This window comes from Monodon monoceros, unplaced genomic scaffold (genome assembly GCF_005190385.1).
Source record: "Monodon monoceros isolate NGI ecotype Baffin Bay Population unplaced genomic scaffold, NGI_Narwhal_1 Super_Scaffold_18, whole genome shotgun sequence".
NCBI lineage: Eukaryota > Metazoa > Chordata > Mammalia > Artiodactyla > Monodontidae > Monodon > Monodon monoceros.
Genome location: NW_021703774.1, coordinates 127647844 through 127663278, shown reverse-complemented (window position 1 = coordinate 127663278; position 15435 = coordinate 127647844). Strand labels below are relative to the sequence as shown.

At 35.0% G+C, this 15435-nt stretch overlaps 1 protein-coding gene and 1 non-coding gene across 3 annotated transcripts in view; one reads left to right on the top strand and one right to left on the bottom strand.

Moving 5' to 3' along the window:
• The window catches only part of ATG4C (autophagy related 4C cysteine peptidase), an 89422-nt gene extending 75490 nt beyond the window's left edge, over window positions 1-13932 (top strand). For both annotated transcript variants that reach the window (XM_029230129.1, XM_029230130.1), the window contains exon 11: window positions 12783-13932. In XM_029230129.1, the coding sequence (XP_029085962.1) occupies window positions 12783-12950 (168 nt within the window). In that variant the 3' untranslated portion in view covers window positions 12951-13932. The remainder of the gene's footprint in view (window positions 1-12782) is intronic.
• On the bottom strand, window positions 3583-3689 carry LOC114900202. The gene has a single exon (XR_003794805.1). It is a non-coding gene; the product is annotated as a U6 spliceosomal RNA (small nuclear RNA).
• Window positions 13933-15435: the final 1503 nt, after the last annotated feature.

The window sequence follows — 15435 nt, the reverse complement described above, 5'->3', positions numbered from 1 at the left end:
TAATTTGTAATGCTATATGAATGAATATTCTAATGCTTATGCCACATGAGTTTTAAAATGTTAATAAAAATTGTTAAATTAATTCAGTGTTTAGCAGAGCTCAGTCCAGCAAGTATCTGAATAACTGTCATGTTGAAAACACAAAATGGCCAAGGCTTTGCCCTCAAGTAGCATTTATAGTTCAGGAGGCGGAATAAGACAAGTAGACATGTATTACATTGAATATGATAAGCATTCATACAGAAATAGAAATAAATTGATAGGGTAAGGAGGAGTGTTAAAATGAGAGCGATGTCGCATCCAAGTCAAAGTTCTTTATTGTGATGGTGATATTTAATATGAGCCCTAAAGTGTAGGCTTAATTTCTGTTGGCTAAGGGAGAAGGGGGAGGGTACGTCAAGCAGAGGAGATAACAAGAGGAAAAGTATTGGAAAAGAAAAATGTAGAGCTTCTCTAGAGAATGGCAAATAGTCCAATTTGTTAGGTGCCATGGATACATATAGGGCACGATTTTTTGTCTTCTGATTGCACGAATCAGAATCCCTAGAGGTATGGCCTGGGAGCCTCCATTTCTAACAAACTTCACAAGTAATCTTGTACACCAAATTTGAGAACCACTAGTATAAGACAGTGCAACCTAAAGTGTGATACTTGATGTTTTAAGTGACCCTGGGACAAATATTGATACTTATATATGTATATTCATATTAGAAAAGAATAGCTGGCTTATTAAACATGTGGTTTCCTACTTATCATTGACCTGTACAAGGCTACTGGGGTTAAAATTATGAAAAGAAAATTATTCATTAATTGTAATAGAGATGGCATATATAGTGAAAATAAGGAAGGAGGTATATAAATGTCCAAGGCTTGGGAAACACTGCTATAGGAAATAGTGAAGGATGAGGCTAGAAAAGGAGGTTGGAATAATATTGTGGAGAGTATTGAATGCCAGACTGAAGAAGTTTGTACTTTGCAATATGTTCATTTTATTAAATTAGTTTTTTAAAATTTCAAGCATACGGAAATATAGAGGATAGAATAATAAATAGCCATGTGCTACCTCTAAGCTTAAGGGAGAAAAAAATACCCCACGTATATAATCGAAGTGTATTACCCTTCCCCAATCTTATTCCCTTATTTCCTTCCCAGTGGTAGCCACTATCCTAAATTAGTGTAAATTAGTATACTTGATGTAACTGTAAACAACGTACACTGTTTTTTTTTGTATGTTCTTAAACTTGTCATCAATTATATATTCATATAAAAATGTTATGTATCCCTTTGCAATTTGCTTTTTCATTTGATAGTGACTTGGAGATTATATCTATTCATGTTGGTCTAGCTTATTCATTTAAACTGCTAAATAGTAGTACATTTTACAGTATACTACATTTTTGTTTTCATCTTTATTGGAGTATAATTGCTTTACAATGGTGTGTTAGTTTCTGCTTTACAACAAAGTGAATCAGTCATACATATACATATGTTCCCATATCTCCTCCCTCTTGCGTCTCCCTCCCTCCCACCCTCCCTATCCCACCCCTCCAGGCCGTCACAAAGCACCGAGCTGATCTCCCTGTGCTATGCAGTTGCTTCCCATTAGTTATCTACCTTACGTTTGGTAGTGTATATATGTCCATGCCTCTCTCTCGCTTTGTCACAGCTTACCCTTCCCCCTCCCCATATCCTCAAGTCCATTCTCTAGTAGGTCTGTGTCTTTATTCCTGTCTTACCCCTAGGTTCTTCATGACATTTTTTTTTCTTAAATTCCATATATATGTGTTAGGATATGGTATTTGTCTTTCTCTTTCTGACTTCACTCTGTATGACAGACTCTAGATCTATCCACCTCATTACAAATAGCTCAATTTCGTTTCTTTTTATGGCTGAGTAATATTCCATTGTATATATGTGCCACATCTTTTTTATCCATTCATCCGATGATGGACACTTAGGTTGTTTCCATCTCCGAGCTATTGTAAATAGAGCTGCAATGAACATTTTAGACATGACTCTTTTTGAATTATGGTTTTCTCAGGGTATATGCCCAGTAGTGGGATTGCTGGGTCATATGGTAGTTCTATTTGTAGTTTTTTAAGGAACCTCCATACTGTTCTCCATAGTGGCTGTATCAATTCACATTCCCACCAGCAGTGCAAGAGGGTTCCCTTTTCTCCACACCCTCTCCAGCATTTATTGTTTCTAGATTTTTTGATGATGGCCATTCTGACTGGTGTGAGATGATATCTCATTGTAGTTTTGATTTGCATTTCTCTAATGATTACTGATGTTGAGCATTCTTTCATGTGTTTGTTGGCAGTCTGTATATCTTCTTTGGGGAAATGTCTATTTAGGTCTTCTGCCCATTTTTGGATTGGGTTGTTTGTTTTTTTGATATTGAGCTGCATGAGCTGCTTGTAAATTTTGGAGATTAATCCTTCGTCAGTTGCTTCATTTGCAAATATTTTCTTGCATTCTGAGGGTTGTCTTTTTGTCTTGTTTATGGTTTCCTTTGCTGTGCAAAAGCTTTGAAGTTTCATTAGGTCCCATTTGTTTATTTTTGTTTTTATTTCCATTTCTCTAGGAGGTGGGTCAAAAAGGATCTTGCTGTGATTTATGTCATAGAGTGTTCTGCCTATGTTTTCCTCTAAGAGTTTGATAGTGTCTGGCCTTGCATTTAGGTCTTTAATCCATTTTGAGCTTATTTTTGTGTATGGTGTTAGGGAGTGATCTAATCTCATACTTTTACATGTAGCTGTCCAGTTTTCCCAGCACCACTTATTGAAGAGGCTGTCCTTTCTCCACTGTACACTCCTGCCTCCTTTATCAAAGATAAGGTGACCATATGTGCGTGGGTTTATCTCTGTGCTTTCTATCCTGTTCCATTGATCTATCTTTCTGTTTTTGTGCCAGTACCATACTGTCTTGATTACTGTAGCTTTGTAGTATAGTCTGAAGTCAGGGAGCCTGATTCCTCCAGCTCCGTTTTTCGTTCTCAAGATTGCTTTGGCTATTCGGGGTCTTTTGTGTTTTCATACAAATTGTGAAATTTTTTGTTCTAGTTCTGTGAAAAATGCCAGTGATAGTTTGATAGGGATTGCATTGAATCTGTAGATTGCTTTGGGTAGTATAGTCATTTTCACAATGTTGATTCTTCCAATCCAAGAACATGGTATATCTCTCCATCTCTTTGTATCATCTTTAATTTCTTTCATCAGTGTCTTATAATTTTCTGCATACAGGTCTTTTGTCTCCTTAGGTAGGTTTATTCCTAGATATTTTATTCTTTTTGTTGCAGTGGTAAATGGGGGTCTTTTCTTGATTTCACTTTCAGATTTTTCATCATTAGTGTATAGGCATGCCAGAGATTTCTGTGCATTAATTTTGTATCCTGCTACTTTACCAAATTCATTGATTAGCTCTAGCAGTTTTCTGGTAGCATCTTTAGGATTCTCTATGTATAGTATCATGTCATCTGCAAACAGTGACAGCTTTACTTCTTTTCCAATTTGGATTCCTTTTATTTCCTTTTCTTCTCTGATTGCTGTGGCTATAACTTCCAGAACTCTGTTGAATAAGAAAAATATGGAATGCTTCACAAATTTGCGTGTCATCCTTGAGCAGGGGCCATGCTAATCTTCTCTGTATCGTTCCAGTTTTAGTATGTGTGCTGCCAAAGGGAGCACTACAGTATACTACATTTTAAAACATGTATTTATTGAATTTTTTGAAGTATAGTTGATTTACAATGTTACATTAATGTCTGCTGTACAGTTGTACATATATATGTATATATATTCTTTTATACATGTATATTCTCAGTTGTACATATATATACTTTTTTGTGTTCTTTTCCATTATGGTTTCTCACAGGATATTGAATATAGTTCCCTGTGCTGTACAGTAGGACCTTGTTGTTTGTTTATTTATTTATTGAGGTAGAGATGTTGAACATCTTTTCATATACCTGTTGGCCAATCGGCATGTCTTCTTTAAAGAAACAGCTATTTAGGTTTTCTCCCCAGTTTTTGATTGGGTTGTTTGTTTTATTTGATATTGAGTAGTATGAGCTGTTTGTACATTTTAGATATTAACCCCTTGTCAGGTGCATCGTTTGCAAATATTTTCTCCCATTCTGTAGGTTGTCTTTTAATTTTGTTGATGGTTTCCTTTGCTGTGCAAAAGCTTATAAGTTTGTTTAGGTCCCATTTGTTTACTTTTGCTTTTATTTCTTTTGTCTTGGGAGACTGATCTAAGAAAATATTGCTATGATTTATGTCGAAGAATGTTTTGTCTATGTTCTCTTCTAGGAGTTTTATGGTGTCATGTCCTGTATTTAGGTCTTTAAGACATTTTGATTTTGTTTTGTATATATGATTTGAGGGAGTGTTCTAATTTCACTGATTTATGTGAGGCTCTCCAGCTTTCCCAGCACCACTTGCTGAAGAGATTATCTTTTCTCCATTGTATATTCTTGCTTCCTTTGTTATAGATTAATTGACAGTAGGTGTGTGGGTTTACTTCTGGGCTCTCTATTCTGTTCCATCTATCTATGTGTCTGTTTCTGTGCCAATACCATGCTGTTTTGATTACTGTAGCTTTGTAGTATTGTCTGAAGTCTGGGAGGGTTTTGCCTCCAGCTTTGTTCTTTTCCCTCAGGAGTGCTTTGGCAACTCTGGGTCTTTTGTGGTTGCATATAAATTTTAGTATTATTTCCTCTAGTTCTGTGAAAAATGTCTTGGATAATTTGATAGGGATTGCATTAAATCTGTAGATTGCTGTGAGTAGTACAGCCTTTTAACAATATTAATTCTTTCAATCCAAGAGCATGAGCTATCTTTCCATTTCTTTAAATCATCTTCAGTTTGCTTTATCAGAGTTTTATAGTTTTCAGTGTATAGGTCTTTCACCTAGGATGCTGCCATTTTAGATTAGCACTACAATTCATTTCCTTCTAATCTTTTTTCTTTCTTTTTTTAATAATTGTGTTTTTTCTTTTTTATATTGAATTATAATTGACATACAATATTAGACTAGTTTCAGTTGTACAACATGGTGATTCAATATTTTTAAACATTATGAAGTGATCACCATGACAAGTCCAGTTACCATCTGTCACCATACAGAGTAATTACAATATTATAGACTATATTCCCCATGGTGTAGAATACATCCCTGTGACTTTTTAATTTTATTTATTTAATTAATTAATTTATTTAAGCATCTTTATTGGAGTATAATTGCTTTACAGTGGTGTGTTAGTTTCTGCTTTATAACAAAGTGAATCAGTTATACATATACATATATCCCCATATCTCTTCCCTCTTGTGTCTCCCTCCCTCCCACCCTCCCTATCCCACCCTTCTAGGTGCTCACAAAGCACTGAGCTGATCTCCCTGTGCTATGTGGCTGCCTCCCACTAGCTATCTGTTTTACATTTGGTAGTGTATATATGTCCATGCCACTCTTTCACTTTGTCTCACCTTACCCTTGCCCCGCCTCGTATCCTCAAGTCCATTCTCCAGTAGGTCTGTGTCTTTATTCCTGTCTTGCCCCTAGTTCTTCATGACCTTTTTTTTTTTATTATTCCATATATATGTTAGCATACAGTATTTGTTTTTCTCTTTCTGACTTATTTCACTCTATATGACAGACTCTAGGTCCATCCACCTCACTACAGATAACTCAATTTCGTTTCCTTTTATGGCTGAGTAATATTCCATTGTATATATGTGCCACATCTTCTTTATCCATTCATCTGTTGATGGACACTTAGGTTGCTTCCATGTCCTGGCTATTGTAAGTAGAGCTGCAAGGAACATTGTGGTGCATGACTCTTTTTGAATTATGGTTTTCTCAGGGTATATGCCCAGTAGTGGGATTGCTGGGTCGTATGGTAGTTCTATTTTTAGTTTTTTAAGGAACCTCCATACTGCTTTCCATAGTGGCTGTATCAATTTACATTGCCACCAACAGTGCCAGAGGGTTCCTTTTTCTCCACACCCTCTCCAGCATTTATTGTTTGTAGATTTTTTGATGATGGCCATTCTGACCGGTGTGAGATGATATCTCATTGTAGTTTTGATTTGCATTTCTCTAACGATTAATGATGTTGAGCATTCTTTCATGTGTTTGTTGGCAATCTGTATATCTTCTTTGGAGTAATGTCTATTTAGGTCTTCTGCCCATTTTTGGATTGGGTTGTTTGTTTTTTTGATATTGAGCTGCATGAGCTGCTTGTAAATTTTGGAGATTAATCCTTTGTCAGTTGCTTCATTTGCAAATATTTTCTCGCATTCTGAGGGTTGTCTTTTTGTCTTGTTTATGGTGTCCTTTGCTGTGCAAAAGCCTTTAAGTTTCATTAGGTCCCATTTGTTTATTTTTGTTTTTATTTCCATTTCTCTAGGAGGTGGGTCAAAAAGGATCTTGCTGTGATTTATGTCATAGAGTGTTCTGCCTATGTTTTCCTCTAAGAGTTTGATAGTGTCTGGCCTTACATTTAGGTCTTTAATCCATTTTGAGTTTATTTTTGTGTATGGTGTTAGGGAGTGTTCTAATTTCATTCTTTTACATGTAGCTGTCTAGTTTTCCCAGCACCGCTTATTGAAGTGGCTGTCTCTTCTCCATTTTATATTCTTGCCTCCTTTATCAAAGATAAGGTGACCATATGTGCGTGGGTCTGTCTCTGTGCTTTCTATCCTGTTCCATTGATCTATCTTTCTGTTTTTGTGCCAGTACCATACTGTCTTGATTACTGTAGCTTTGTAGTATAGTCTGAAGTCAGGGAGCCTGATTCCTCCAGCTCCGTTTTTCTTTCTCAAGATTGCTTTGGTTATATGGGGTTTTTTGTGTTTTCATACAAATTGTGAAATTTTTTGTTCTAGTTCTGTGAAAAATGCCAGTGGTAGTTTGATGGGGATTGCATTGAATCTGTAGATTGCTTTGGTTAGTATAGTCATTTTCACAATGTTGATTCTTCCAATCCAAGAACATGGTATATCTCTCCATCTCTTTGTACCATCTTTAATTTCTTTCATCAGTATCTTATGATTTTCTGCATACAGGTCTTTTGTCTCCTTAGGTAGGTTTATTCCTAGATATTTTATTCATTTTGTTGCAGTGGTAAATGGGAGTGTTTTCTTAATTTCACTTTCAGATTTTTCGTCATTAGTGTATAGGCATGCCAGAGATTTCTGTGCATTAATTTTGTATTCTGCTACTTTACCAAATTCATTGATTAACGCTAGTAGTTTTCTGGTGACATCTTAGGATTCTCTATGTATAGTATCATGTCATCTGCAAACAATGACTCTTTTACTTCTTCTTTTCCAATTTGTATTCCTTTTATTTCTTTTGCTTCTCTGATTGCCATGGCTAGGACTTCCAAAGCTGTGCTGAATAATAGTGGCGAGAGTGGACATCCTTTTCTTTTTTCTGATCTTAGAGGAAATGCTTTCAGTTTTTCACCATTGCGAATGGTGTTTGCTGTGGGTTTTTAATATATGGACTTTATTATGTTGAGGTAGGGTCCGTCTGTGCCCACTCCCTGGAGAGTTTTTAATCATAAATAGGTGTTGAATTTTGTGAAAAGCTTTTTCTGCATTTATTGAGATGATCATTTGGTTTTTATTCTTCAGTTTATTAATATTGGTGTATCACATTGATTTTTTTTAACATTTCTATTGGAGTATAATTGCTTTACAATGTTGTGTTAGTTTCTGCTGTATCACAAAGTGAATCAGCTATATCACATTGATTGATTTGCATATATTGAAGAATCCTTACATCCCTGGGATAAATCCCACTATCATGGTGTATGATCCTTTTAATGTGCTGTTGGATTCTGTTTGCTAGTATTTTGTTGAGGATTTTTGCATCTATATTCATCAGTGATATTTGCCTATAGTTTTCTTCTTTGGTAACATTTTTGTCTGGTTTTGTTATCAGGGTGGTGGTGGCCTCGTAGAATGAGTTTGGGGGTGTTCCTCCCTCTGCTATATTTTGGAAGAGTTTGAGAACCATAGGTGTTAGCTCTCCTCTAAATGTTTGATAGAATTCGCCTGTGAAGCCATCTGGTCCTGGGCTTTGTTTGTTGGAACTTTTTTTTTTTTTTTTTTTGCGGTACACGGGCCTCTCACTGTTGTGGCCTCTCCCGTTGTGGAGCACAGGCTCCGGACGCGCAGGCTCAGCGGCCATGGCTCATGGGCCCAGCCGCTCCGCGGCATGTGGGATCTTCCCGGACCGGGGCACGAACCCGTGTCCCCTGCACCGGCAGGCAGACTCTCAACCACTGCGCCACCAGAGAAGCCCTGTTGGAACATTTTTAATCACAGTTTCAATTTCATTGCTTCTGATTGGCCTGTTTATATTTTCTATTTCTTCCTGGTTCAGTCTGGTAAGGTTGTGCTTTTCTAAAAATTTGTCCATTTCTTCCAGGTTGTCCATTTTATTGGCATAGAGTTGCTTGTAGTAGTCTCTTAAGATGCTTTGTATTTCTTTGGGGTCCATTGTAACTTCTCCTTTTTCATTTCTAATTTTATTGATTTGAGTCCTTTCCCTCTTCTTCTTGATGAGTCTGGCTAAAGGTTTATCAATTTTGTTTATCTTCTCAAAGGACCGGCTTTTAGTTTTATTGATCTTTCCTATTGTTTTCTTTGTTTCTATTTCATTTATTTCTGCTCTGATCTTTATGATTTCTTTCCTTCTGCTGACTTTGGGTTTTGTTTGTTCTTCTCTCTCTAGTTCCTTTAGGTGTAAGTTTAGATTGTTTATTTGGAATTTTTCTTGTTTCTTGAGGTAGGATTTTATTGCTATAAACTTCCCTCTTAGAACTTCCTTTGCTGCATCCCATAGGTTTTGGATCGTTGTGTTTTCATTGTCATTTGTCTCTAGGTACTTTCTGATTTCCTCTTTGATTTCTTCAGTGATCTCTTGGTTATTTAGTAATGTATTGTTTAGCCTCCATGTGTTTGTGTTTTTTTATGTTTTCTTCCCTGTAATTTATTTCTATTCTCATAGCATTGTGGTCGGAAAAGATGCTTGATAGATTTCAATTTTCTTAAATTTACCAAGGCTTGATTTGTGACCCAAGATGTGATCTATCCTGGAGAATGTTCTGTGCGCACTTGAGACGAAAGCGTAATCTGCTGTTTTCAGATGGAATGTCCTATAAAAGTTAAATTGTGTGGTCTGTTGTGTCATTTAAAGCTTGTGTTTTCTTATTTGTTTTCTGTCTGGATGATCTGTGCACTGGTGTAAGTGAGGTGTTAGGTTACCCCGCTATTACTGTGTTACTGTCAATTTCCTCTTTTATAGCTGTTAGCATTTGCCTTATGTATTGAGGTGCTCCTATGTTGGGTGCATATATATTTATAATTGTTATATGTTCTTGGATTGATCCCTTGGTCATTATGTAGTATCCTTACTTGTCTCTTATAACATTCTTTATTTTAAAGTCTATTTTGTCTTATATGAGTATTGCTACTCCAGCTTTCTTTTGATTTCTATTTGCATGGAAAATTTTTTCATCACTTTACTTTCAGTCTGTATGTGTCCCTAGGTCTGCAGTGGGTCTCCTATAAACAGCATATATATATGCGTCTTGTATTTGTATCTATTCAGGAAGCCTGTGTCTTTTGGTTGGAGCATTTAATCCATTCATATTTAAGGTAATTATCGACATGTATGTTCCTATTACCATTTTCTTAATTGTTTTGGGTTTGTTTTTGTAGGTCCTTTTCTTCTCTTGTGTTTCCCAGTTAGAGAAGCTCCTTTAGCATTTGTTGTAGAGCTGGTTTGGTGGTGCTGAATTCTCTTTGCTTTTGCTTGTCTGTAAAGCTTTTGGTTTCTCCATCGAATCTGAATGAGATCCTTGCTGGGTAGAATAATCTTGGTTGTAGGCTCTTCCCTCTCTTTAAATATATCATGCCACTCCCTTCTGGCTTGTAGAGTTTCTGCTGAGAAATCAGCTGTTAACCTTATGGGAGTTCCCTTGTATGTTATTTGTCATTTTTCCCTTGCTGCTTTCAATAATTCTCTTTGTGTTTAATTTTTGTCAATTTGATTACTATGTGTCTTGGCGTGTTTCTCCTTGGGTTTATCCTGCCTGGGACTCTCAGCGCTTCCTGGGCTTGCTGGCTGTTTCCTTTCTCATGTTAGGGAAGTTTTTGACTATAATCTCTTCAAATATTTTCTCTGGTCCTTTCTCTGTCTCTTCTTCTGGGACCCCTATAATGTGAATGTTAGTGCATTTAATGTTGTCCCAGAGGTCTCTTAGGCTGTCTTCATTTCTTTTCATTCTTTTTTCTTTATTCTGTTCTGTGGCAGTGAATTCCACCATTCTGTCTTCCAGGTCACTTATCCGTTCTTCTACCTCAGTTATTCTGCTATTGATTCTGTCTAGTGTATTTTTGATTTCAGATGTTGTGTTGTTCATCTCTGTTTGTTTGTTCTTTAATTCTTCTAGATCTTTGTTAAACATTTCTTGCATCTTCTCAGTCTTTGCCTCCATTCTTTTTCCAAGGTCTAGGACCATGTTCACTATCATTATTCTGAATTCTTTTTCTGGAAGGTTACCTCTATCCACTTCACTTAGTTGTTTTTCTGGGGTTTTATCTTATTCCCTCCTCTGATACATAGTCCTCTGCTTTTCATTTTGTCTATCTTTCTGTGAATGTGGTTTTCATTCCACAGGCTGCAGGATTGTAGTCCAGTATTTATTATGTAATGTTAAAGGAAAAACAGGATAAACACTATATATAAAATTTAATCTCAGTTTTGTTAAAGTAATTTTAAACATGTACTTTAAAAAGTCTAGACGGAAATACAACAAAATATTAAATATTTCCCCAAGTTATTAAATGTCTTTCATTATCTTTATTTTGTATAATATCTCAATTGATATAATACCCCAAGTCATATAGATAACCTAATTTGGAATTTTCTTTGTGTAGATTTTATATTATCCATTATGGAGGGACCTTAATGTTTTGACAGTGCATCCTATTTTGTAGTATAAAAAAGAAAACTAAACTTTTCCCTTCTAATAGAAGTTCAAATCAATGGTTATTCTTAAAAAAAAAAGTCTAAAAAATTCTTGATATGGTGCTTAGAGCTTTGAAAAGCATTTGAAAGGCGTCTTGATTTTGAAAGAAAGGATGAAGACATGATAATGTTAGCTTTGCGTGTTAAGTTGAAAATGATACAGTGATACCTGCTTGTTAGATACTGGACTTTTATAAGTGATGTTAAATGAATATAAAATGGTAACAATTTTGGACTGTATTCCACCCATTGGCTCGAGGTGAAAGATGATTGATCAGATGCCAGCCCCCACTGTCTCTTACTTTTCATTTCCACATTTTTGCCCTTCTCTCTACCTTTTTTATTTTTAGAATGTAAGTTAAATGAATTTGAGAAGTGTAAAAAGTAGGAGCACAATATGAATTATATGATCAATCATATTTCATCACATCTGGTTTTTTAAGTACTTGATTGTTTTTAAATGGTTCACTTCCACTCAATTAGAAAATGGATTTCATATTAACTGTCTCATTGAAATATTTTAAATTTAACATTGTATCTGTATCCTAGGGCTACATATTTATTTTAGCCAAGAGAATCTATAAATGTAATATATAAGAATTTGATGAGCCTTCAGTTGAATATCAACATTTGGGAGAATTTAGTTTTTACTGCTAAAATTATCCTTAAATTATATTTAATTGATCATGATTAATGATGTATAAGTACTATCGATATTTTTTCAGCATTCTTTGTAACTCACATAAACTTTTCAGAATCCTTCTTATAAGTCCTGGTTACCTATAGAAATGTTTATTTCTATAAAAACATCCTTCACTCAAAAATTTTTATTCACCTTAAAATGAAAATTGTTTTAATTTTTTAATAGACTTTGTTTAACAGAAATATTTAAATGGTTTAGAATGGGTTGTTGGCTTGTCAACGAATCCCAAATTGACAGAGGTTATATAAAGGTTGTTGGTGTTCTCACAAAATTCCAGGTATTACTTATTTTACTTCTAAATTGTGTAATGTAACTTTAGAAGGTAATATGTAAAGTGTGGATTGTTACTGTGTATAAGAATACTGTTTTTCATCTTAACTAGATTATTGCAGAAATATATTTTTTTAATATAGAAATCTTTGAAAAGACCAAACTTGATTTTAAAAAATAACTTTTTATTGCTTTTGGTCATCCTAACATTTCTCTGAGATAAGGAGATTCAATAACTTTTTCCCAGTTTTATAGGTGATACTCAGGTAGAGTGATTTGTCAAAGATCACATCAAAGTTAAGTTGTAGAAGTGAGATTAGAATGGACCTTTTGACTTAGTTTAATTTTTTTTTCTGTGTTATGGTACTAAACAGTCATTCACAGTATTTTACCATAATCAGTGATACCATTTTGTTTTATTGTCTATTACCACCAATAGAAGATAAATCTTAACTCACTAGTAAGCCTTCAAACAAATGTGACCAAAAGACTTTACTTTTGGGGGTTTTGGGTAGGAATGATAATATAGTTAATTTCTGATGGTCTAATCCTAGTGGGGAAGTAGGTATTTAGCGATAAATAAACTCTACAATGCTGATCAACTTCTGTCTTTTAGCCAGAACAGTAAAGCAGTAGCACTGGCTAAATGTAAATGAGAGAAGCTAACAAGAGAGATTCAGGGCTAAAACATTAGATTTCATCATGTGGTCCTACTGTGTACTATTGCATCCAATAAGGGATTCTTCTGTTCTTTCTGTTACAGATGCTGAAAATTTCTTCTAAGGAGAAATATCCCTTATTTACTTTTGTAAATGGTCATTCCAGAGACTATGATTTTACATCTACTACAACCAATGAAGAAGACCTTTTCTCAGAGGATGAAAAGAAAAGATTAAAAAGATTTAGCACAGAAGAGTTTGTCTTGCTGTAAAGATTAGCACATTTGTGCTTGATGAGAAGAAATCCTTTGAAGGAAGCAAAATGAAGAGAAACAAGTATACTTGAAACTGGTTTATTTTCACAAATACCTTAATTTTATACGTTCTTTAAAAAAAGAACATTTGAAAATATACAAGTTTTAAAGATATTTTTTTGAAAGAGAAATGATTCAGTGAATCTTGATTTCTAATAAATATCAAGTGATTCTGGCTGCATTCCTGTTTCCCTAAGATCTGCTAATGATAACTCTACCTTAACTGCAAGTCTTCCAGTCTTCAAATTCTTCCACCTGGGTCCAGTATTCTCCTGAAGGTTTTGTGATATTGGGCCCCAAAATAGGATCACCAAATAGTTTCAAAAGCTTCAGATTATACTAATGACCAGAAGAGCAGAGAATGAATCTTCAGTGCTGCCTAAGCCTCCTGATATTAATGCAACCAAAAGATGCTTTTGGATGTATCTTGATATATTAAATAGTAATTTTTAGCTGTGATATGATACAATTACATAAGCAGAATTTTGAGTTAAGGTAATACTTAGCAATATGATTTTACAGTGGCACCTCATTTTACTTGCTGTTGAGCCTTGTCTGAGCAGTGAAGGTTAAGTATTGGTTTTCCCTACAGATTTAAAGTTTATGTTATTAATAATAACTACATCCAATCTAACAGATAAAGGCAAAATTTTTTGTTTCCTATCTCAAAAATGAAATTTTATGGAAACTCTACTTATTATGCAGTTTTAAAATCTAAAGGTAAGTACCAGGAAAGGTATCAGTAGATGCTCCCCATGTGATTTTTGCTATTTGTATAAATCAGTGCAGTGGTGTTTAGAAGCTGAGGCCATCTATAAGGTAAATCTGCCTTAAGTGTGTTATGTATTGCTTAAAGGCAAATATGTGATATAAAAGTATGAGTTATTATTGAGCCAGGTTTATAAAATAAGTACTTTAATAAAGATGTAAGAACATAAAATGCCTTTGTTTTGGTTTTAATGGGATTATTTTAATCCTTTCATTTGAAAAATCATTGTCTCAAATGAATTCTGTTTATTTATAATGAAGGCAAATAATATTGTTGCTTTGAAAGCAAGTATTAACTTATTTTATGAAGCTTCCATGTTTCAGTGTGAAAAGGTGACTTATAAAGACATAAAATTGTGTATCATTTAAAGTCATTGATTTTTTCCCTTCAGGAAGCCTATTTGTTAGGTTTAGAGTTACATGCAAAACTGAAAGAGGGTGGGCAGATAGATTGCTTTGGTATGCCTGATGAGAGAAATCAGGTTTGGCATTTCCTGGTGAAGATAGTTTATTGAATTCAAAAAATAGTCAGTAATCTAAAATTTTCCTTTACCCTAGATGAAATCTGGACAAGTTAAGTATGGTACTGATTTTCGTAGAATGCGAAAGCAGTACAGGTACAACAAGAAGCCAGTGGTATGCCTGATTTTATACACTGCAGCTCCCTCGTCTAAAGTACTGCAATTTGTTGTTCCTATACACCTGCAGTAGTCACAGGATTCTACAACAAACACATCAAATGAGAGCACCATATCTTCAAACAAATCAGAACTGACTGTAAGTGTTCTCTTACAAGGACTATATACAAGCTTAGAATTACAGGATAGCATTCTGTTATTTTCACAGCATATTTGGGGATGAGACAAAATTACACCTGGACAAAGTTGAGGTGAGAGGAGGGAGAAACTTCCTTTACATTGCGTTATATTGAAAATACTCAGAATATTGCACAGACAAGACAGATCTTACAATACAATCATCCCCATGACTGAGAATAAATGGTTAGGATCAGAAATTATTAGAATAATATGCATATAAAAAGTATTCAACAATATGTATGAATGAATGCATGCATTCATGAAAATTGAGAAATAGGCTGATGGATTTATCTTGTCTATTAATAATAAAAAAATCAGCTTCAGCCAAGGACCAGCCAAAAGTTGTGCTAATCTTTTACTGGAAAGACAGCAACAAAACTACATCATTAGATTTAGAATAGAGGTTTCAGACTTTGTTTTGAACACAGATTTCATTTAAAGTTCTGATAGCCAGTAAACTCAGTCAGTAAAGCTATTGGATGATCTCTTTCAGCCTGGAATAAAAGAAAGTAAAAAGAGACAAGATTCTAAAGTGGGTGTTCTGATAGGAGGATCCTCCATCATTAAGATACTAGATTTTACCATTAACATATCAGAAATGAATTTAAAAAATTTTTGATGTGACTTTTTGGTGGCAAAGGTTTCTTTTCTCTCTTCTTCATAAAATTTGACACTTTGTTTTAGTTTTTTTTTTTTTTTTTTTTTTTTTTTGGTGGTACGCGGGCCTCTCACTGTTGTGGCCTCTCCCGTTGCGGAGCACAGGCTCCGGACGCGCAGGCTCACCGGCCACGGCTCATGGGCCCAGCCGCTCCGCAGCATGTGGGATCCTCCCGGACCGGGGCACGAACCCGCGTCCC